Below are 23,656 nucleotides of genomic sequence, written 5' to 3'. Positions count from 1 at the left end.
AGGAGGGAGGGGTTATACAAAGCAACACAAGTTGTTGTTGTGGTACTCTTATATGTTGTGTGCTTATTTATAACTGCATTTGCCTGCCTTTGATTTATTTAATAAGTGTTACAAAAAAAAAACCTACACATTGACAAGGGGCACACAATATGTTGAGCCTGGCTTTCATGGCAGATGTTTCTACAAAAACATTTTCCATCTTGGTTAACCTATTAAGTACCCATGAGTTCTGTATAGTTTTGCCTTGATTGCAGGAAAGGTTGTTTTTTTTTTCTTTTTTTGCACACACCTTCTGGTCAAGGGCCCAGCCTTCTCTTCAGTAACTAAGCATGTTTCAATGGCAGCAGTTAAGAAAACAAGAAAGCCTGGCGCTGTCCCTTATCTATATTAGCATCAGCCTATGCAACCACCTTTCAGCATGCCAAAACCATTACTTCAATTTATGGCAGTCTTGCTTAGCTAGGTCATGAAAATTTAAATAAAAAGTGTGTGCAATTTCAGATGATTAGTCTCAGCCTAAAGAGTTAGCAGGAGCAAAATAGGGGCTAGGTATGAGGTAGCCAGTGGCTAACAGCAGAGAGAGTACCCAGACTTTCTTGGAGATTATGGGACTATATAACGTGGGGGGGCATAATCGAACAGCGCCGGCCATCTTCAGGGACGGCTCCGCAAAGGGGCGGAGCAAGCCATCTTTTTTCGACAATACGGTTGGTGCCGGCTAAATCTCAACATTTAGGTCAAATGTTGAGATCACCAGCTTCGGTTTTCGGCCATAATGGAAACCGGGCCCGCCCATCTCCAACCTGGCGAAATGCAAGGTATTTGGTCATGGGAGGAGGCATTTGTAGTATGACCTGCCAGGACACCAACTGTGCATCCTAGGGGGCACTTCTAAAAATTAAAATAGCTCCCTTACCTTGGGTGCTGAGCACCCCCATATCCCCCCCCCCCACACACACACACACACACACACACACACACACACACACACACAAAAAAAATCTACACCACTACCATAGCCTAGATTGTAAGTTCCTTTGAGCAGGGACTGTCCTTTGTTTTTTGTACAGCACTGCGTAACCCTGGTAGCGCTCTAGAAATGTTAAATAGTAGTAGTAGTAAGGGGGGCACCTACATGTGGGTACAGTGGGTTTTGGAGGCCTCCCATTTACCACCACAAGTGTAACAGGTAGGGGTGGGGTTGGGCCTGGGTCCACGTGCCTGAAGTGCACTGCACCCACAAAAAACTACTCCAGGTACCTACATACTGCTGTCAGGGAGCTGGGTATGACATTTGAGGCTGGCAAAAAAAATTTTTTTTTTTTTGGGTGGGAAGAGGTTGGTGACCACTGGGGAAGTAAGGGGAGGTGATCCCCCGATTCCCTCCGGTGGTCATCTGGTCAATTGGGGCACTTTGAGGCTTGGTCCTAAAAATAAATGGACCAAGTGAAGCCGGCGAAATGCTCGTCAGAGCCAGCCATCTTTTTTCCATTATCGGGCGAAGCCAGCCATCTCGTAACCACGCCCCCGTTCTCCCCCCCCCCCCCCGCCTTCTGTACCCTACTGACATGCCCCCCTTGAAGTTTTGCCGGCTCCATGACGGAAAGCAGTTGGCGCCAGCCAAAATCCGCTTTCGATTATACCAATTTGGCTGGGTTCAGGAGATGGCCGGCCATCTCCCGATTTGTGTCGGAAGATGGCCGGCAATCTCTTTCGAAAATAAGCTGGATAGTAACCTAATAAAAAAAAATAAAAGATGAAAAGGCAGGTGGAATGTGTACTATTTAGACAAGGTAAATTAAAGTCTAGATAAAGTTCAAGCAAGATTTCTCCATTACTACAGGCCAGAGGAGTAAATCTGTATTACAGGCCAAGATGGATGCCTGCCTATTTATAGAACCCATATTGCATGCATTCCAAAAGCAAAGCTGAAGTTGGTGTAATAGGAACCCCTATTCTCCCCTCTTATTCCATAAGTGCATATTTAGAACAGAGGGGGTATCTCCCCCTACCCCACCACCATTTACTCTCCAAATTGCTATACCAAGCGTTACCCAACTCCTTCAATCTGAGGTCTATGTATTCATTCCCAGATGTGAATAGCTATCCTAGTCAGCAGATGAACGTTGTCTTATTCTAAAGAAAGATAGCTTGTTCTGAGCAACCTCCAGTTCAGCATTAAGGGCTTGGATTCATTCACTCAACCTGCTGCTGCTGCCCCCCCCCCCCCCCCCCAATAAAAAAAAACAAAACAGAGAAAAACCTTGGTGATTCAGAAACTAGGACACCAGTTTTAGGTACAAGAAAGGGGCTGGTCACAGATAAGGTATCCTTTACATCTCAACTGTAAAGAAATGGTTTCTGATAATTTGAATTGTTCCTTTTAACGTCCCATTTAAATCAAAAGGAGACAAAATGGCTTGGAGAAGTATTTTTTGGCTTGCAGTGCAAGTATGAGCTCAGCTCACCTCAAGTATGCTAGTGCATATGATTCTCCAAAACACAGTAACATCTGTCCATCTTGTACAAAAGTATTTAACTGTACAGAACACAGTTGTAAGAAATGAAGACTCCAGCAGCTTCACTCTATTCACACTTGGAGTATGATGTTAAAGCAACAGAAATAGGGTTACCATTTTTTGTCCTCATTAAAAAAGAGGACACTTGTCCCGCCCCTTTCACACCCCCCTGCCCCACCCCTTACACATATTCCCCCCCATCACCTTCCCTCCCCTGTCATCTCCACTCCCCTTGCTCTACTAGCCCTGGTGGTCCAGAGGTACCTCTTCGGGGCAGGAAAGAACCCCCCTCTTTCCTGCCTGGAGCGCTGCTGCCAGCTGCCCTGCATCCTGTGAGTCCGGCTCTCGGCGTTTCAAAATGGCCGCCAAGAGTTAAAGTCTCGCAAGGCTGCTTCAACTCTCGGCGGCCATTTTGAAACGCCGAGAGCCAGACTCACAGTATGCAGGGCACCTAGCAGCAGCGCTCCGGGCAGGAAAGAGGGGGCTCTTTCCTGCCCCGAAGACGAAGAGGTACCTCTAGACCACCAGGGATAGTAGAGTAGCGGAGGGGAGAGGAGTCCCGCGCCCGCCCCTTTGTCCAGAAATCTGGACAAACGGGCAGGATGGCCAAATCCGCCCGGACATGTCCTCAAAAAGAGGACATGTCCGGGTAAATCCGGACGTATGGTAACCCTAATCAGAAACAGGTATTAAACTGGCAATTCAAAACATCTACAAATAGCTAGCAGCAGGTCAGCCAGAGAAAGGCAGCTACAACCTGAACTAAATCAGCTCATGTAGAAGAGCAGGTAGTCCACATCCCTCCAAGACAGCAGAAGACAAGACACCAAAAAGAAAAAAAAAAAAAAAAAGAGATGAACAATGCACTAAAATCACAGATGACCCAATAATTGATAGCAAGATTTAAGCGGAACTCAGTTACTGTTCCTTGTATTATTTAGTAACATGGTAGCTGAATAACCCAAATTATGGAAGGGTTCAGAAAGCCGCCTACCCATAGCTCCTGAAACCCCTCTGTAATACACTTTACTATAACAGTAGAAAATGCTTAACAAAGTGGTCACACACACACACTCTGCATGCAGTTTTGATATCTGTAAGGAATAACTCAGATTTGACCAATGGATAAGAAAGGTTTACATTCACAAGCAGGTGAAAATTATATCATTTATTCTATGGTCTGCTTCACCATTCAATTCAATGTGACAGAATTTACCACCGAAAACAATGTCACATACGGACTAGATTGCAAAGAATTATCTAGTATCCAGCTGCTTCCAAAATAAGATGCAGTCTGCCCTAGTACAGAAGTGCTTTATTACCAACAATCCAACATAATCAATGTAACCAGAACTACATTCCAGCAGTCTGTTTAGCATTTATTCAGAAGATATACTTTCCTTTCCCTAACCCTAAACTAGAAAAGTTACTCATAGGACAGCTGGTGTTTACATTTCAATTTTTCTTCACATTTTTTGAAAATCCCACAACATATCTTAGTTTGTGAAATACCGTGGAAATGCACCAAATCTTCCTCGAAGCGTTCTTGCACTGTAATGCTCGAAAAGCTTCTAGATCAGTTCTCACTGAGGGCAAAAGCACATTTTTTTTTGTTTTTTTGTAAGAGATAAACTATTGTAGCTAAAGAAAAATGTAAAGTGTAACCAGTCAGAGAACAGCTATATCTAGGTATGTCACCAGTATAAAATACATTTTATTCCTCTCTGGCATCAAACCAAAATTTTGAAGTATTTTTCTAATACATTTAACACGTGTGCTCTGAAAAATCAATGTTTCCTCAATTTTGGCTACAGAACAGACCATGCGTGCAGCTATAATTGTAAAAGCAGTTTTTGTAAGCTGGACATTATCTATTGGGAACTGTTCCAGACCACCACCTCATTTGACATAGATCATAAAGCAGCTTTTGGATAGCAATAATTTTCTACCTCAGTCAGTATCCAAATCAGTGACCAAAAGGCAAAAAAGAGAGTCACGCTGTGTCTGCCTTTTCAGCCATGCTGTTCTGCCTAGAAATGAAGACTTCTGGAACAGCAGGTGGCAACCATCTCTTAATTTTTTTTAGCTAATGTGCCGACACCTTGTTCAATTTATGGCTTCTATGCAAGAGCAGCCCAGCACCAAAATATACATAGCTTAAGCCTTTTCTGCACGACAGACTTTACTCTTTTTTCCCCTTAAGCATGGGGAAATTATGTATGTAAAAATCTTCATACATTCATGCCTTAAGTATCAGTGCTCATTTGAATGTGATCATCCAATGCACAATATCTGTTTGCAAATAAAATTAAATTTCACAGAAAATAGTAACACAAATGCATTCAGTTGCCCCACAGTCTATTCAGCTCAACATGTCAATGATCATGACAATTCCTATCAGTTAAAAGCAGGTCTGATTTTAAATCAAACTACAAAAATGAAATTAAGGAGAAAAAAAAAAATAAGTGCAGCTAGTGTTAAATTTTATATTTCCAGAACATGAAGAGTTATGCTAAATCTTAAAAATAGAAACGCTGATGTTACTACTACAGAGTTTGAATGTAGGAATAAACATGTAACAAATTTGGGAGGGGGGGGGGGGGGGGGGGAAGAGGTGCAACCCTGTTGAGGGCAGCTTGCCTTGAAGTTCCTGGTTATCACCACTGCTGCCTCTCCCCAACAGAAAAAAATTTTGATTGGACCCACTGGTCATCAAAAGCAGAACTGGGTGAGACATATCTACTTGTAAGCACAGGTCTATGTTGTAGGTCTGCATAGATTTAAGGACATGTTCCTGTCCATCCTACCTCACACACACAAGCCAAAAGAAAAAAAATTGTACAGAAAAAGCACTGTATAAGAATTACAAAACCTGTGAGCAAGAAAGAGCAGATCAAGCAAAAGATGCACTTTAGAACATCTGGGGAAATAAGGTGCTTTCAATTTAAGACCATGGATTGGGGAGGGTGGGGGGAGAGACACTAAGGGGCCCTTTGCTAAGATGTGGTAAGCTGTAGTCTGCATTTACTGCAGCTTTAAAAAGAGCTTACCATGGGATGTCCTCGGATATCCTGCGGTAAATTCCACACTGATGCACACTAAAATGTATTTTTGGTCTGGGGGATGGAGAGTGAGCATGTCTGTGCTAACTGGGTAGCAAATTTAATTACTGCATGCCAATTAGCACAGGATTACCACGTAAGCTTTACCACATACAAAAGGGTGACAGCAAGTGCTTGCAGGGTAGTTTTTAACCACCACGCACTAATGGCTATGGCCATTTTTTTGAATTAATGGCCACTTTACTCCTGCGGTAAAAAATGGCCTTAGCATGAAGGAAAAACCCACAAAAGGTGTGCTATGGCCACTTTCTATCACAGCTTAGTAAAAAGGACCCCTAAATAAATAAATTACAACAATCAAAAAAAGCTTCGGTGTTAACCATTTCACATCCATTCACAAGATTACTGTACATATCTGTACCTCCAAAAACAGATAATGTATTTAATATGGGTTTTATAATGTACAGTTTACCAGTTTGGTGTACAGGATAAAGGATATATCAAAGCAGGTGACAGTTAACAAGTTTGTGCTAATCCCAGAAAAAAATTTTTTACTTCAAATACCAACAAAACCAAAACAACCAATTTGCGTTTTAGACGTGATACAATTTAGTCTAGCACAAAATACAAAGGTTTGCAAAATGTATACCATTCCAATGTATATAAGTTATTAAATAATAATTTGATTTAAAAGAATAGAGATGAAGCTTCTACGTAGGTCTTTTCTACATGCATATTCCTTTTTAAAGAAAAAAAAAAACATATGTAAAAAGGCCATAATTGCTCCGCTAACTGGTGTAAAAAAATACCAAATTTTCTGGTCACAGACTCCACTAGTTTTAGCACGAAAGGTCTCTGCTGGGTTATAAATGTGATTTTAAAATACTGTTAATTCTATTACTCCACTGGTAAAAGAATTTGGGACTTAGAATATGGCAGTCTTTGTGTTAGAAGGCTCCGCACTTTTATCCAGACGTACAGCACCCGCCACTGCTCTGTACTTGTGCCTCATCATCGATAATCTGTACACCCCGCCTCGCTGTTGCTGACTGACTGCTGCCATTTCCTTTTGCTCTCTCATCTGCTTGAGCATTTTCGATCATTCCTGGAACGAATATACATGAAATTAACCCCATTTTCCTGATAGCAGCATTTTTTTTTGTTACATTTGTACCCCGCGCTTTCCCACTAATGGCAGGCTCAATGCGGCTTACATGGGGCAATGGAGGGTTAAGTGACTTGCCCAGAGTCACAAGGAGCTGCCTGTGCCTGAAGTGGGAATCGAACTCAGTTCCTCAGTTCCCCAGGACCAAAGTCCACCACCCTAACCACTAGGCCACTCCTCCACTGTTGCTACTATTTGACATTCCACTAGCAACATTCCATGTAGAAGTCGGCCCTTGCAGATCACCAATGTGGCCGCGCAGGCTTCTACATGGAATGTTGCTAGTGGAATAGCAACATTCCATGTAGAATCTCCAATAGTAGCAACATTCCAAGTAGAATCTCCAATAGTATCTATTTTATTTTTGTTACATTTGTACCCTGCGCTTTCCCACTCATGGCAGGCTCAATGGAGGGTTAAGTGACTTGCCCAGAGTCACAAGGAGCTGCCTGTGCCTGAAGTGGGAATCGAACTCAGTTCCTCAGGACCAAAGTCCACCACCCTAACCACTAGGCCACTCCTCCACTATTTCCATTATTCAAAATAGCTTTGGTATTTTTTCATTTTCAAATTAAGTGTGAATGAGAGCCAGTTTTCTGACTCTTTCAGCACTGGCTGGCAATTTTGAAGTATATAGAGCCGTTTGGTTTTTCAGATTAGTCAGCTTTGTATATATAACATTCCCTTATTTTTGATCTAGTAGGGCAATTAGCTACCTTGTCTCTTCTCGGTCTTCTCACAGACCATAGACAGGCTTGCTTAACCCTAGTAATGGGCCATAAACTTTAACAAGTGTGGTTTTTTTGCTTCAAAACAGGCTCTAAACATAACAGTGACAATTTCAGTGAAGGACAAGTATGAGTGATAAGTATTCGAGGGAAGGAGGTTACAAAGGGCAAATGACGAATATTTGAGAAAAATACCAAAGAAGCAGAATTACGTGAAGGTGACCTTAGAGGTCAGAGTTAAAGAATACCAGATAATAGAGAAAATATAAGGCATTAAGTGACTGGAAAAAATTAAGCGTCAGTATTCTGACAGGTTCCAAAGGAACACAGAGAGAAAGAGAGATTTTATTTTAAATTTGGACTGATATAAATAGTAATTCAATTTTCTGTAATACTGGGATAAAATAATTTTTATTGTAACCATTATTTTACTCTAATTTTAGCATTATGATAAAAGAGAAAAACTGAACTCTAAAGTGTTTTTCCTTTGCCAGAAGGGCTTGCTTTTTGCAGTCTCTTCTGTTCAGCTCCCCACCCCCCTTTACAGGCAAGAAGGGAGTGCCCTATATACAGAAGCATCAATGAGACATTCACTTTTCATTCTGTATTTCCCATGCCACTCCAGTTGGTCAGATATTAAAGGCTTGTGAACAGCTCAGTACAATTAAAATGTACAATGCTATACAAATAACTTTTTAGAAAAGAAGCAGCTAAAGATTCAACTTTCGAGAATACTATTTCATTTGGAATTAATTTAACATTTGTTGCTGTTCACTCAATTTTGTGTCTTACTTACTGACACTTTTTAAATTAAACTTGAGACAACTCACAGAGCTAATTAAAAACAAACCCAATGGTAATCAAAAAATCCATTTTACATTAAAACTTTGATGAAACAAAGTCTTTAGATTCTAAGTTTGCTATGCACCTTTGTCACAAGAAAAAAAAAACCCACAAAACATTGACAATTCTGAATAAAATTTCTCTCATTCTTACAATTTAGTTATAAAAGTTTTCCCTTGTAAGATTCTACAACAAAAGTTTTTAAAAAAATAAATGTAAGGATGGGAAGAAACTGAGGGACATGTTTAAGATCCATCTAGTATAGATTCCAGCTTACTACATGGAGTATCTGCAGTAATGATACCCCGTTCTATACTGTGGCCTTAATGGAAATTAGAAAAGCGGGAAAATAGTTAACACTCTACAGTGAGACAAAGCAAAACACAAGGAGCAAAGTGGATAGCAGGAAATTCTTTATGTCAAATTCAAGGCCCTGACACGGACCGCGTTCAGCACAAAGGCCTGCATCAGAGGTCAAACAGTTGTTTTTTTTAACATATAAAAATATATATATATAACATGTAAAAAATTGAAATCGCATAATGAGAAAGGACGGTCCCAATACATTCTAAAAACAATTTCAGAACATAAAATACATGACCACCATTTCATCAGTAAAAAACATTGCTCTTTTTTAAAAAACTTTATTTGAGCCCTGCTGCTATAATCTGTTTGGCACTCAAGGCTGCAGGATTAACACTGCAGCCGAGGCACAACGCTGCCCAAAACGGGAGAGCCAGTCAGGGGGAGGGACCCGGCCACCCGGGTGTGACACCCCAGAGGGGACAATGGCAGGCCCCACCGGACCTACCAACCCCTTGCACACCACAGAATTCCAGGCACAGGGATTAACACTGTTCTCCAGAAAACAACTGAAAATTAACTAATCTCTCAACAAGGAACCTAAATCCTACCAGACCGGACAAGCTGCATGTCTACCCTCTGCTGAGACTGAGAAAATACTGGAGATAGATGGCTAGGCACAGGTTATATGTACTCAGTTTGAAGTTAGTGTTCTCAGTCTCCCTCTGCTGGTAGGCATGCATAACCCAAGCGTCTTGACCGGTCTGGAGGGTTGCTGAGGAAACATACCTTACTACTACTAATCACTTCTATAGCGCTACAAGGCATACGCAGCGCTGTACACCATACACAAAAAGACAGTCCCTGCTCAAAGAGCTTACAATACCTTACTGGAGTACAGTGAAATACTACCACTAATCATTTCTATAGCGCTACTAGACGTATGCAGCGCTGCAAATCACAAATTAAATGTATATGGATTCACCAATCAATGTACAACCATAATAATCTAAAACTATATGTGAATCAACATTTATCTGGATTTATTTACCAACTTTTTGAAGGAATTCACTCAATATAGTTAGGCTATTATGATTGGTGAATCACATACATTTATTTTGTGATTTCACTGTACTGCAGTAAGGCATGATTAATTTGATTTTTAAATGTTTCTAGTTGTAATTTGCTTTTTTTTTTTTTGTTGTATTGCAACCCATTTAATTTTTAATGTTTATTTTTACTGGTGAAATGATCATCATGTATTTTATATTCTGAAATTGTTTTTAGAATGTATTTGTACTATTTGTTTGTCCTATCAGTATGCAATTTAAATTTTTTGACATATTTAATATGTTTTTTAGATACTGTTTCACCCCCAACACAGGCCTTTGTACCAAAACGTGGCCCATGTTGGGTTCTTTGAATTTGAAATCCCTTGCCTTCCACTTCGCTCCTTGTGTTTTGCTTAATGGAAATTAAACAGATACAAAAACTTTTCCACTCACTTTTACACAAGTCAAGGAATAGCTCTTCGATGCCTTTGTTCTGTTTGGCAGATGTGTGATAATGCTTTGCTCCCACTGACTCTGCGTACCTGTACATATCAGAGAATATAAAAATATCAGTTTAATGGCAAATCAGATTTCTAAGTCATTGAAGCCCACTTTGAAAGCTTCAGGTCAGGCCAGAATTAGTGTGTTTCAATATTTGCACCCACATCCAGCATCTTAACAATGTGATAACTACATAGAAAAGGACAGATAATCCCTTATTAGTAATAGTGCAATGCTTTTCAAAGTATCTATTCCAATGCACTTTGCGAGAAGAAACAGAGAATAAAAATTAAGTTTACAATTTTATCCAAAACAAAATGGCTAGTGTTCTCCACTATGAACAGAGCAAACTTGCACCTCACATGCTCAAATATTTGGTGTACTGTATTCTTCAACTACCCCCACCCCCGGGGGGTGGGGGGGGGGGGAACCACTCCTGTACAAGAAGATAGGAGAACAGCCTTGTGCTTGGCATCCAAAATAAAGGCCCAATAATTAAAGTTGTGTACTTCTGATGGGGCTTTACCGTGTCTCCCTTGTGCGCTTTGAAGTGAAAAAGTAACTGGGTTACACACAAAAAAAGCTAAGTAAAGCTATGTCAGTTATTAAATGTACTTTAATGAAAAAGTTGAAAAATATTGCAAAAAAAGGATCGATGAGGATTACGTCACTACCTCCGAGACATGCTTGGCTCATTTTAGCCATAACAGAGGTAGATGCACGGATCTGATGATCTATATAAAGGCTTTCACTATACCAGACCTTCGTTAACGTGTCTTCTAAAGTTATACTTGAAGCTGCCATCTTCTAGATGACATCACTTCCTCTCCGGGGGGGGGGGGGGGGGGAACAACAACCTCACACTGCTCATAACCTAAGACATCACTAGGACAATGAGAACTGCATGACTAGAAAAGACCCAAAGAAAAAGATTTAAAAATCAGAAAAATTTCAAGTGGCAGAAGGGGGGAGCGAAGCATTTCTTGAAGGGACCTACAGTGACTCATTCTGCCAGCTCTTCAGAAAGACAAAGACAGGCAATTCCCATGCTACAGTGGCAGGTGAGCATGATAAGCTTTGTGAAAGTTTATGGAAACATTTAAGCTGGAAAAGCTCTTTCAGTGTCAACCATTGGCAAGGGCTTGCTATCCTGCTTACCGCAGAAAGACAAATACCCCTTGATATATACATACTGATTTTTGTTTATGCATGCAACTGGTGTTAGTGAAAGTTGTCAGTCAGGCTGGGATTTGAAGCCTTGATTTTGAGGGTAATACAGCACCCTCAGGCAAGGAAATCTGTTTTGCAATACTTCCAGGTTAACGGATTCTGCTGTCTTTAAAAGGAAAGGAAGGTCAGAGCACATGACGCAAGCACTGAATCCACATTAACAATTGCATTTCAGAACTATGCTGCTTTGTTTTAGTAAGAAAGATTTGGCAAGGAAACAATTCAGTATATAAAATGGCTCCATTTCCATGGATTAGTATTCTACTCTACTGGTCAGAGCAAACAAATTTAAAAAGCTTACGTTTCTGTCTCTTGAACTGAAACATGTCTGTCTTTTTCCAAGTCTATTTTGTTACCTGTTAGAAAAAAAAAATGTTGATGAAATTCAGTTTATGTACCAAAGCAGTGTGTAACAAACCAAGCTACAAATTTAAGTGATGCTGTGATCCGCTTTTTAAAAATCTGTTCTTTACAACCATTTAAGGGCCTGCTACTTATGTGTGGTAAAGTGTTTTGTTGTCACCATGTGTTAGTTGCAAAAATTAATTCATGGGATACCTACTGGGGGCTTGGTTTGCATCTGCCAATTACTACATGCTAAACGCACAAGAGGTACATTTCATGTTATCTGCACTTACCATAGCCCACTGCTTTAACCCCCCCCCTTTTCCCCAATCAGCATATTGAAGGAGCACACTCATCCCTCCCTCCCCCAAGCTTCTAATGGGGGTGTCCCTAGTGGGGGACGGGGGCAGGATCAGTCCCCTCACTGGTCCCTGTTCAAACTGAACAGTTACTCTGGTGGTAGTTTCACAGTACTATGCACTGTCACCACCCCCAAATCCATCAGCATGCCACCCACCCAAGGACACGTGTGTATGTGTGTGTCTACTGCGCAGGTCCTGGATTTGTCTAGCATCCTGCTAATTTCCTTTCCTTGATCATAAGACCAAAATTTCACCTTCCTTATCCTGCTAAATAGATGAAGTGGTGGGACATACACATACCCAAGTTTCAAATCACCTGGGTGGGAGAAGACAAGACCCCTGTGAGCACAGCTTCCCCAAAGGCACTATCCTCCTGGTCTAAAGTGTAGCTCGTAATGCTTGATAAAATATATATAATGGCCCATGTTGCTATACTGTAGATATTCTCCTAAGAACCCAACCTTGACTCAATCACTTGCACGTTGAGTGCCCCCACAGACCCATTAGCCACTCTCCAATTTATAAACAAATAAGCGGTTCCAACAGCCTCCTTAAGTCCATTTGGATAACGAGAGCTTATAAGCCACCTCCCTTTTTCATGGTCTACAGTGCAGAACAAACAGGCTCATGACCTTGAGAAAGATTTTGCAAATATTCAATGCAGGTTGAGTCCCACTGCTGGTTTTGTCTTTCAGCTTTTCCCGAGAAGAATTAAAACTACTCATTTGAGAACAACCTTAGGCTAAAATAAAAATAAATAAATAAATAAAAAAAAAGCTGAACCTGTACATAAGGAAACTGGATCCACAGGAAAGGAGAGAAGGATCCCTATATGCCAGCCGGTACCCCAAATCATGCAGGTGTCAGCCAATATTTAGTAGCAGCACTAACACAGCTAACTAGGCAAATTTAAGACTAATCAAACTCTGCAGCCCTACTAGTTTACTCAGAGGATCCATTGGCCTAGTGGTTAGGGTGGTGGACTTTGGTCCTGGGGAACTGAGGAACTGAGTTGGATTCCCACTTCAGGCACAGGCAGCTCCTTGTGACTCTGGGCAAGCCACTTAACCCTCCATTGCCCCATGTAAGCCGCATTGAGCCTGCCATGAGTGGGAAAGCGCAGGGTACAAATGTAACAAAAATAAAATAGATACTATTGGAGATTCTACATGGAATGTTGCTACTACTGGAGGTTATACATGGAATGTTGCTACTCTTGGAGATTCCACATGGAATGTTGCTACTATTGGAGATTCCACATGGAATGTTGCTATTCTACTAGCAACATTCCATGTAGAAGGCTGCGCAGGCTTCTGTTTCTGTGAGTCTGACGTCCTGCACGTACGTGCAGGACGTCAGACTCACAGAAGCAGAAGCCTGCGCGGCCACATTGGTGATCTGCAAGGGCCGACTTCTAGTGGAATAGCAACATTCCATGTAGAATCTCAAATAGTAGCAACAGTGGAGGAGTGGCCTAGTGGTTAGGGTGGTGGACTTTGGGCCTGGGGAACTGAGGAACTGAGTTCGATTCCCACTTCAGGCACAGGCAGCTCCTTGTGACTCTGGGCAAGTCACTTAACCCTCCATTGCCCCATGTAAGCCGCATTGAGCCTGCCATGAGTGGGAAAGCGCGGGGTACAAATGTAACAAAAATAAAATAGATACTATTGGAGATTCTACATGGAATGTTGCTACTATTGGAGATTCTACATGGAATGTTGCTACTTTTGGAGATTCTACATGGAATGTTGTTATTCCAGGCTGCGCAGGCTTCTGTTTCTGTGAGTCTGACGTCCTGCACGTATGTGCAGGACGTCAGACTCACAGAAGCAGAAGCCTCCGCGGCCACATTGGTGATCTGCTAGTGGAATAGCAACATTCCATGTAGAATCTCAAATAGTAGCAACAGTGGAGGAGTGGCCTAGTGGTTAGGGTGGTGGACTTTGGTCCTGGGGAACTGAGGAACTGAGTTCGATTCCTGGCACAGGCAGCTCCTTGTGACTCTGGGCAAGTCACTTAACCCTCCATTGCCCCATGTAAGCCACATTGAGCCTGCCATGAGTGGGAAAGCGGGGCGGGGTGGGGCGGGGTGGGGGGGGGGCGTACAAATGTAACCAAAAAAACCCAACAACAAGACACAACAAACTGATAGACCCACTCCAAAGAAATCTGAAAATGACCTTCAACCTGGGGACCAGAATGAGCCTGCTGGGAGTCAATGGAATCCGTTGCTTCCTGAGGACAAGTAATCACCACCCTCTGGGGACTTCTAAACCTCTTGGGGGGGGGGGGGGCGTTTTCTGTTGTAAAGCCAAAAAAAAAAAAAAAAAACTTACCAACTATACATAAACTGATTTCATTTCCCAGCATTTTCCTTAATTCCTTTACCCAGTTTTTCACCTGCAGCAAAAAAGAAATCAGTTTTTAGTTAGTAGTCCTCGAACAAACACACTTCCAAATTCAACAGAAGCTTTTTTCACCTACACAAAAAAAAAAAAAAAATCAGAAAGTCTGTGTTTTGTTTCTACAGGCTTTTAAACTCTTGCTAAAGATCTCTCTGCACATGACCCACTATCTGCAACCCTAATTGTTCCCAGGAAATTTTGGGCCCTGTAGTTGCGCAAACCTTTTAGCACACACCAACAATAGAGACACCCATTATATTCCTATGGGTGTCTCTATCATTAGCGCGCCTACAATGCGCCTTAGTAAACAGGGCCCTTAATGTCTTATGATCAGGTCTTTTATCAGCATGTCGGTTTCATATTTCTTTGTGGAGAATGGTGATGTATTTCCCCAACTGGGCATATTTGCAGCTGACCCATAAACGGGCTTTTACCTTCATGGTTCCACATTTCTATATGCTTTACTTTATGAGTTTCCAGTCCAGTGTTACACTATTTAGTAAACACATGAAAATCTTTTTTCATACAAGTCTATGGTGAGGGACAAGGCTGTTGGGATTGCTTGTTTTTATGATGTTTAAACAAACAATTCATAGTTTCATTGGTTTAAGTTGTATAATTGATTGTATATTTGTGTTCTAAATTGTTGTGGGCTATTTTGGGGAGATATGATAGAGGTCTATAAAATGAGTGGAGAGGTACGGGTAGACGTGAACTGTTTATTTACTCTTTCCAAAAATACTAGAACCAGGGGGCATGCGATGAAGCTACAAAGTAGTAAATTTAATACAAATTGGAGAAAATATTTCTTCACTCAACATGTAATTAAACTGGAATTCGTTGCCAGAGAATGTGGTAAAGGCTGTTAGCTTAGCAGGGTTTAAAAAGGGTCTGGACGGCTTCCTAAAGGAAAAGTCCATAGACCATTATTAAATTGACTTGGGACAATCCATTATTTCTAGGATAAGCAGTATAAAATGTATTGAGTTTTTGTAGGATCTTGCCAGGTGTTTGTGACCTGGATTGGCCACCGCTGGAAATAGGATACTGGGCTTGATGGACTTTTGGTCTGTCCCAGTATGGCAATACTTATGTACTTATAACATACTGTTATTTAGAGATGTTTTGGTTCAACAACATGTTCCAGTTTGAGTCCCCAGATTCTGAACTATTTGGAACCCTCTCGAAGCTCATTAAGCTTGCGCCTACTCTAACCATTGAAATAAATGCACTAAATGGTAATCTGGAAATTTATTGCATATGTATCCCACATTTTCCCACCTTTTTGCAGGCTCAATGTGGCTTACAATGTTTTGTAAGCACATGCCAAACTTCCAGGCCATTTTTCTCCGATAAAGTATGAACTAATATTTTTTCACTACTCTGAATGGCTTCATGAGATAAGTGAGCACTAACTGCTACTATAATATATCTAGGAGAGGAGACTTTGGAAAACGTGCATGAAAAAAAAAAAAAGACACAAAAGCCACTTGAACAGGAGTGTCAAGTCACTCAAATGACCATCTGTTGAGAGAAATTTAAACACCTTTTCTAGCCTACAGAGGACTGTATATTTTAAACAGATTTTAGAAAGGCATAGAAGAAATAGTCGTTTGTTTGACCATTCCCCTCTGTCACACTGTCCTCTCCACCCACCAATACATTCTGCTTGTGAACAGTCTGTTCATCTAAGCACAATAAAGTTTTTCGTGCAAATCTGTAATGTCCAACGGCAGGGAAATCTCCCTCTAACTGCTTAACCTCAGAATACTAGCACAGAACGATATAGCAGTTCATGTAGATCTTCAGCAGATCTAAACAGAGCAAAATGGAATTTGTCATTAACTAAAGCAATCAGTAAATTATTTTTTTACTTCCAACTTTCCACATAAGCAAATTACGCAGCTCAATTTTCTCTGGAGAACAGGAAAACAATTGCTGGTTAGCACCTACAAGATACAGAGCAGTTTTTGACGTACTGATCTTCAGTAAACCGTCCAGCTGGCAAATCACAAGCTGTGCTTGTGACACTGAGCTCACCAAGATACTGTACATTTCAGAGCTATCATGTGCCTGGCCTTCTTTGCTTAAAGTACACTCTGCTTTACAATTTAGGAATTCTTCCCTTTAATCCTAGAATATACTTAAGGAAATAAGTCCACACAGAGCTTCAAAACTGACTATATATCTGTATCTACCGTGTTTCCCCGAAAATAAGACACTGTGTTATATTAATTTTTGCCCCCAAAAATGCACTAGGTCTTATTTTTCGGGGAAACATCAGGGTTGGATCGGGGTTGGCCCGCCCGCCCTCCGTCGCTCCCGGAACTAACCTTAAACGCCTCCTTTCACCTTCGTAGCAAGCAGCAGCAGGGCAGGCCACTCCTTCCTTCTGTGTCCCGCCCTCGCCTGATGTAATGTCCGCAAGGGCGGGGCATGCAAGGAAGGAGAGGTCTGCCCTGCTGCTGCGAAGGTGAAAGGAGGCGTTTAAGGTTAGTTCCGGGAGCGACGGAGGGTGGGCAGCCCGGGGGCGGCCTTGTCCGTCTCTCGGCAGCCCTGCTTTCAAACAAAAATTTGCTAGGTCTTACTTTCGGGGGAGGCCTTATCTACCAATTCAGGAATATATATATATATATATATGAATGGCATATTCATTTGAATTGTTGATTTTATATATATCAAATCAACAATTCAAATGAATATGCCATTCAAGGCAAAAAAAAAAAAAAGCAAGAAAAAAAAAGCTTGCATTAAAGTTCTCCTGGTGTTCTCAATAATCTCTAAACAGTACATTTACGAATGATGTGAAAGCAAAATGGTTCTCCATTACTAAACATTGCACAAGTAAAAAAAAAAACACACTTCCCAGTTTAAAGCATATCAAATACGAGAGCCTAAGAGTTTCAGCAGATCTAAGGAAAATACTGAAAAGGAAACTGGTTATTGTTCCTGCAACAGCTCATGTTTACAGAACAACAGGAAGACCAAAAAAATGCTTAAAAGCAGGGGCACATTTTGTCCACCAAACCTTAAAATGTTGCCCACTTAAGAAACTTAATTGGCAAGCATACATTACTTTGAAGCACTATAGGAGCCAATTGGTGGATATGAAGTTTCGGTTTCAGAAGACACGATTCACATATTTTGATTAGTATACACCATAACAGACAAATAATAAACGTAACCCACTGTTGAAAAAACCTTGGATGCTCCTGGCTTAAAGACACTATTCTCTTACTGATGTAACATGAATTAAATGTGACCCCCTTCTCACCCCCCCCCTAAAAAAAAAGGGGGAAGTGGAATGATCATTTTCTAACTGGACATCTGAAAGGGAAATGCAGCAAGGTGAAAGGTACTTTAGAAGATAAGCTGGTAGCTTCGTTGCTCCCAGTTACCCCTATATGTTCTCTACCACTTGACAGTCAAGTCCTGCGACGATCTTACACAAAAGATTAGCAATTGTGTTTTCTTAGTTAGATCTACCATGCTGCTTAGTATGGTGAGGGCTAGAACTGTATGCGAGTGTACAGAAAAGCAAAGATACTTACCTGTAGCAGGTATTCTCCAAGGACAGCAGGCTGAATAATCCTCACAGATGGGTCATTGATCCGTGCCGGCATGGATCGCCGACCCATCTGCGAGGATTATTCAGCCTGCTTGTCCTCGGAGAAGGAAACTCACATTTACGCACACTCAAGTTTTCCCTCCCTCTCAGGATTCTTATCCCGAAGTGCTCAAAACTAGGGGAGTAACAGCAGCAAGAAAAAAGTAGGAAAGATGATGAGAGGAAGATCAGAGGAGATAAGAACTTAAGAATGGTACTGGTCTGCCAAGACGGCAGATGGTGTTGTACCCGACTTCACACTAGCAGATGTGTAGAGAACAGAATAAATTGGTCTGTGAGGAAAACCTTCATGTAAATCCCAAGCGTAGTGTCATGTACAGCTGTAAATAGCAAGCTCTAATCTGTTTACTTCTCTCGGGTAGATAGCTTAGTCATGGTCATACCTTCTGAAAAGAATCTTCGTCTGTTATATCATACACTAAAATAGCTCCGTTAGAATCTCTGTAGTAAATTGGACCCAGTGCATGGAATCTCTCTTGACCTGCAGTGTCCTGTATTCAAAACAGAAATGTGTGATTAGTTTTTGTTTCATACCTAAGATTAAAAGATATGAACTTAGTTCATTTGCACCAATTACAAAAGTGTTTAGCTTACTCAGCAGAATGTGTACAAAAGGGAAGCTTAATTGTAATTTGTTTACAAAGAAACTTGTAAATTCTCTCCCTGTTGACCATGGTAAACTGGATCAGGGTGCTGCTGAATGGTATACACAGACCACACACTGGAAGCTCCATCCTACATGGTCTCAAGTATCTTGATGATGCCAGTGTTCCAAAGTGTTAAGAAGCCTCATGGAGGCCAATTTTGAGGAGTATTAAGGACTGGACTTGGGTTGTTTGATTCCTCATGGTGTGTCCGAGATCCTAAACACAATGCACGTAAACCACCTTGTATACTGCCGTTTGCTTTCTGGATGTGCCTTGGAGATATGACAGGTTAGATACCTCAAAAAGCTCTTAAAAAAAAGAGAAAAAAATTCTCCTAGAAAAATTAGTATCAAAATCTGAACATGTATGAAATACACGTATTTTCTTATCCTCTATAATAATTCTCACCTCCAACGTTCTGTGCCTGGGACCGTAGCTCCCTAGGCTGGAGGTGGTCTGCTAGGCAGACACGCACGGATGTCACTGACGTCATGACAGCTGATTCCAAGGCAAGGGGAGGAGTAGGGAAACACACGCAGCATGTTTCCCTACTCCTCCCCCTGCCTCGGAATCATGTCATCCCCCCCCGTGCTAGGGCCCCCTCGACGCCCCCCTCCGCAAACCTGTCGCCCCCCCCCCCCCGTACCGCCGCCGTTGTGTACTACCTGTGCTGACGGGGGACCCAAATCCCCGACAGGCGAAGTGTTGTTGTGCCCTTCGTGTTCCTTCCTCATCTTCTCTGGAAGTTCCTCTGCGTGCGTCTGACGTCAGAGGAACTTCCAGAGAAGATGAGGAAGGAACGCAAAGGGCACAACACTTCGACTGACGGGGGTTTGGGTCCCCCGTCAGCACAGGTAGTACACAATGGCGGCGGGGGGAGGAATTGCCTGCCTAGGGCCCGTTTCCTTGGCTTCAGAAACGGGCCTTTTTTACTAGTTCTGATAATAAAACAATGTTTGGATGTCAATGAATCCATATATGCAAAATATTAATCTGTAGAACCCAGCTACGTGCAATAATCCAGTCGTTTGAAAAGATCAATAAAAATGAAGGCACTGGGAAGCTGCAATTCTTTCCAGTAACTAAAGAGGAATTTGCTTTGCAAGCCAAAAGGGTGCCAGAGTTTGATTTCCCCAGTGTGGAAGTATTAAAAGGTGCTTTATGAATATCACAGACCTTCACTGTATGCATTCAATGGTAAGCAGGGGAATTTTTAAGAACTACAGGTTACTTTAACATACGCTCTGACAAGAGCTACAGAAGCTTCACAGTGCCTCTTTACAACTTCTCAAGTACAGCTGGATAGCCATAGGCAGTTGTCTCTAGCCGTGGTCTGTACAAATCCATTGATAACCAGTGTGTGCATTAATTAGTATAAAAAAAAAAATCATAATATGAAGGCATTTCTTGGGTTTTTCTTCTTTAATCATGGGCCATATGTGATAAGGTTTCCTTTCATTTTGGGCCCAAGGAAACTGCTTAGAGTCTTTATGATGGGCAACCAGTCACAATCTTGTCAGGTTTTCAAGATTTCTCTATTTGCATACAATGGAAGCAGTACATGCAAGTTTTGTGCATATTCATTGTGGAAAACCCAACCGGGTTAGGGCTCTTGAGGAGAACCCTTGTTCTAGGCACAAGTGTCCTGGGCCACATCTGGCTTGTTGGCATCATTTATACAGATTTTGCTCACATCTTTTTCAGTCGTAGCTCAAGGTGAGTTACATTCAGGTGGTCCCTGGAAGGCTCACAATCTAATTTCGTACCCAAAGCAAGGAGGAGTGACTTGCCCAAGATTACGAGGAGAAGCGGAGGGATTTGAACCGGGCAAGCCTGCGGTTATGCGAGTTTGACAGGATGCACTGGCCAGGAGGCCCGGGTTGAATACCATTAGTCTGTCAGTGACGCATCTCAAACAGGAGACTGAGAAAGAGGTGTGTGGGAAAAATCGTTGACAGCACTCCTAATTTAAGGTTTTAAGCAGTTGGACACACTTCATATTAATAAGGATAAATCACTATTTGGTTTATGCAAGAATATGCAATAGTGTTTTTCAGTTAACATTTTCCATCTTAAAAAATTATGAAGAGATTTGGGGTTGGTTTTCCGGGCTTCTAAAAACCTCTATTTGCGTTTGTTTTCTTTCCTTTCTGTTCCATTTTTTTTTCTGGAGCTTCTCTCCTTCCCATCACTGGAAATGCAATCTGCATGCATGTTAGGTCTATACATCGTGGATATCCTGAAAGCCCAAATAGCCCAAATGCACCCAGTTTGTGAAGCATTGGTACAAGCGACCTGCAAACATTGCTTCAAGGAACAAAAAAAAATGTAATTCAGAATGGCAAAGCGTGGGCCCACAGTCATCCTCACAACACAAGATTTCCTCTTCTCCTGCTGAGTTACCAAAGTGCCAGCATCCTAGCAGTAGGAAGAGGAAAGGGGCCAGGATGTCACAAAAGATTTCTGCTGCCAACTACAAGTTAACACTACAGTCATGGGACATTGATTCCCTGCTTACTGGCTAACAAAAACTATTTTTAAAACCCTCTGGAGAAAGCCAATGGCCCTTTATAGAACGGGATCAGGATTCACATTAAGCTTTATTTTTAGCAGATTCCTACACTTATTAAAAAGCACTACTGCTTGAATAGGATAGTTTGCCGCAGAAATCTGCATTGGGACCGGTGCTATTTAACATTTATAAATGGTAAGGAAATCGGAACGTTGAGTGAGGTGATTAAATTTGCAGATGATACAAAACTATTCAAGGTTGTTAAAACATGAGTGGACTGTGAAATATTGCAGGAAAACCTGAAGAAATTGGAAGGCAGGGCATCCAACTGGCAGATAAAATGCAAGGTGATGCACATTGGAAAGACTAATCCGAATCATAGTTACCTGATGCTAGGATCCACCTTGGGGTCAGCACTCAAGAAAAAGATCTAGGTGTTGTAGATAAATCTTCTGTTCGGTGTGCGGTGGCAGCCAAAAAAAGTAAACAGGATGCTAGGAATTATTAGGAAAGGGATGGTGAATAAGACCAAACATACTATAATGCCTTTGTATCGCTCCATGGTGCGACCGCACCTCAAGTATTGCATTCAGTTCTGGTCGCTGTATCTCAAAAAAAGATATAGCGGAATTAGAAAAGGTTCAAAAAAGAGCGACCAAAAAGATACATGGGATGAACTCCTCTCGTATGAGGAAAGTAGCCTTTAGATTGGAAAAAAGTAAGATGAGGGGAGATATGACCGAGGTCTACAAAATCCTGAGTGGTAATTTTTACTCGTTCCAAAAGTGCAAAGACTAGGGGACACTCAAGGAAGTTACATGGAAGTACTTTTAAAACAAATAGGAGGAAATATTTTTTCACTTAACGAACAGTTAGGGTCTGGAACACTTTGCTGGAGGATGTGATAACAGCGTTTATTTTTTATTTTATTACATTTTTACCCCGCGCTTTCCCACTCACGGCAGGTAGAGATGGGCCATGGCTCTCCCCACTCGCAGACCCGCCTCAGGGGTATTCCACTCTGCAGAGATTAAATCCTGAATATCTGGAACGCTTTAGAGGGACCCCTAAGCCCCCGCATGGGACCAGACTGCTGGGAACCCGAAGAATCCCCCCAGGTTCACATATGGAGAGAGCCGATAAGGACTCCGAAATGAACACACCCAATTCATCTTTTTGAAAAAGCCTGAGCACCCGAGGGGAGCTCCCCCTCCTCTAAAGGCTCCAGGACTAAAGGGCCCCCCCGATGAAATGGACTCCACGTCTGACCCCGGAGAAACGGGTGAACAACCCTCCAAAGGGTCATCCAAGAGGATAGGCCGAAGTCTCTTGGGAGGAGGAGGGGCTGAGTCTGACTCCACATCCCCGGGACCCCTGGAGTAGGCAGAGCAGCGCCGCCCCCCCCCCTCCCCCGCTTCAATAAAAATGCCTGGTGCATTAACAAGACAAATTCAGGGGGAAAAGGCATACCCTGATCAGGTAAGCCGTCCCTCTTTTTTTTATAAAAACTTTGGCACAAGTGTTTAATAGAAAAAAAAAAAAAAGGCGCGCTGCAGGAACCGCACAACCATTACCACGGCCCGCTAACAGATCCCCAACTCACTACCTGGATCCTGAAACAGGGTGTGCACCCCCCAAACTCTCAAACCTCCTCACCTCCCTAGCCAGAACCGACACCGCCGGACTGGAACCGTTCTGATACAGCCAGAAGAAACGTGGCTCTCAATTTTTTTTTTTTTTTTGGTGTTGGTTGCTGCACAGACACTGCCACAAGAGAGGCTCAGAAGAGAAAGGGAAGAAAGCCTCCAGGCGGGAGCAAGACAGGGACCCATCACCATCAGGTATATCTAAATTTCCTCAGGAGTGACTCAACTGGGAACCAGTCACCAACCGGACCAGGGGAAACCAACTGGAACACAGAGAGAAACGAAGTATGTCCATCCACCTGCTGGAGATAGAAGATACTGAGGAACTGGGCGGCTAGCAAGTGGCTAGGTAGTAAGGCTCAGTTCTGGATTTTCTATCTCCACCTGCTGGTCGATGGACATAACTACCCACTTGTCCTGGAATAGTGGGATAGAACGTAATGAAAATGGCATTTAGTCACAGACAACACAGCAGTATAAAAAAAAAATTTAAGTACTTTTTTAAAGTTACTAATACCAGCAATACACCAATTAAACATCTTTTAGACAGGGTCTGAAGACTTGGCTAAGTACTGAAAGCATATTTCCAAACGAAGGATCAATTACTTTGAGGAGTAACAGCCTAATGGTTACAGAGCGTGCCAAGGATCAAGAAGCAAGGGTTCAAATCTCTCTGATGCTCTATGTGATCTTGGACAAGCCGCTTAG

The 23,656-nt window shown here is 42.0% G+C and overlaps 1 protein-coding gene across 1 annotated transcript in view; it reads right to left on the bottom strand.

Annotated features, from left to right (window-relative positions):
• Positions 1-3,672: 3,672 nt before the first annotated feature.
• RAB21 (RAB21, member RAS oncogene family) overlaps positions 3,673-23,656 on the bottom strand; it is a 31,300-nt gene continuing 11,316 nt past the window's right edge. The window contains exons 3-7 of the mRNA XM_030214086.1: positions 18,527-18,634; positions 14,447-14,510; positions 11,705-11,759; positions 10,126-10,214; positions 3,673-6,686 (exon numbers count right to left, since the gene is read on the bottom strand). Of these exons, the coding sequence (XP_030069946.1) occupies positions 6,547-6,686; positions 10,126-10,214; positions 11,705-11,759; positions 14,447-14,510; positions 18,527-18,634 (456 nt within the window). The 3' untranslated portion in view covers positions 3,673-6,546. The remainder of the gene's footprint in view (positions 6,687-10,125; positions 10,215-11,704; positions 11,760-14,446; positions 14,511-18,526; positions 18,635-23,656) is intronic.

Source organism: Microcaecilia unicolor, chromosome 9 (genome assembly GCF_901765095.1).
Source record: "Microcaecilia unicolor chromosome 9, aMicUni1.1, whole genome shotgun sequence".
Classification (NCBI taxonomy): Eukaryota; Metazoa; Chordata; class Amphibia; order Gymnophiona; family Siphonopidae; genus Microcaecilia; species Microcaecilia unicolor.
Note: the sequence above shows the minus strand (reverse complement) of the source record. Positions and strands in the feature narration are given on the sequence as shown.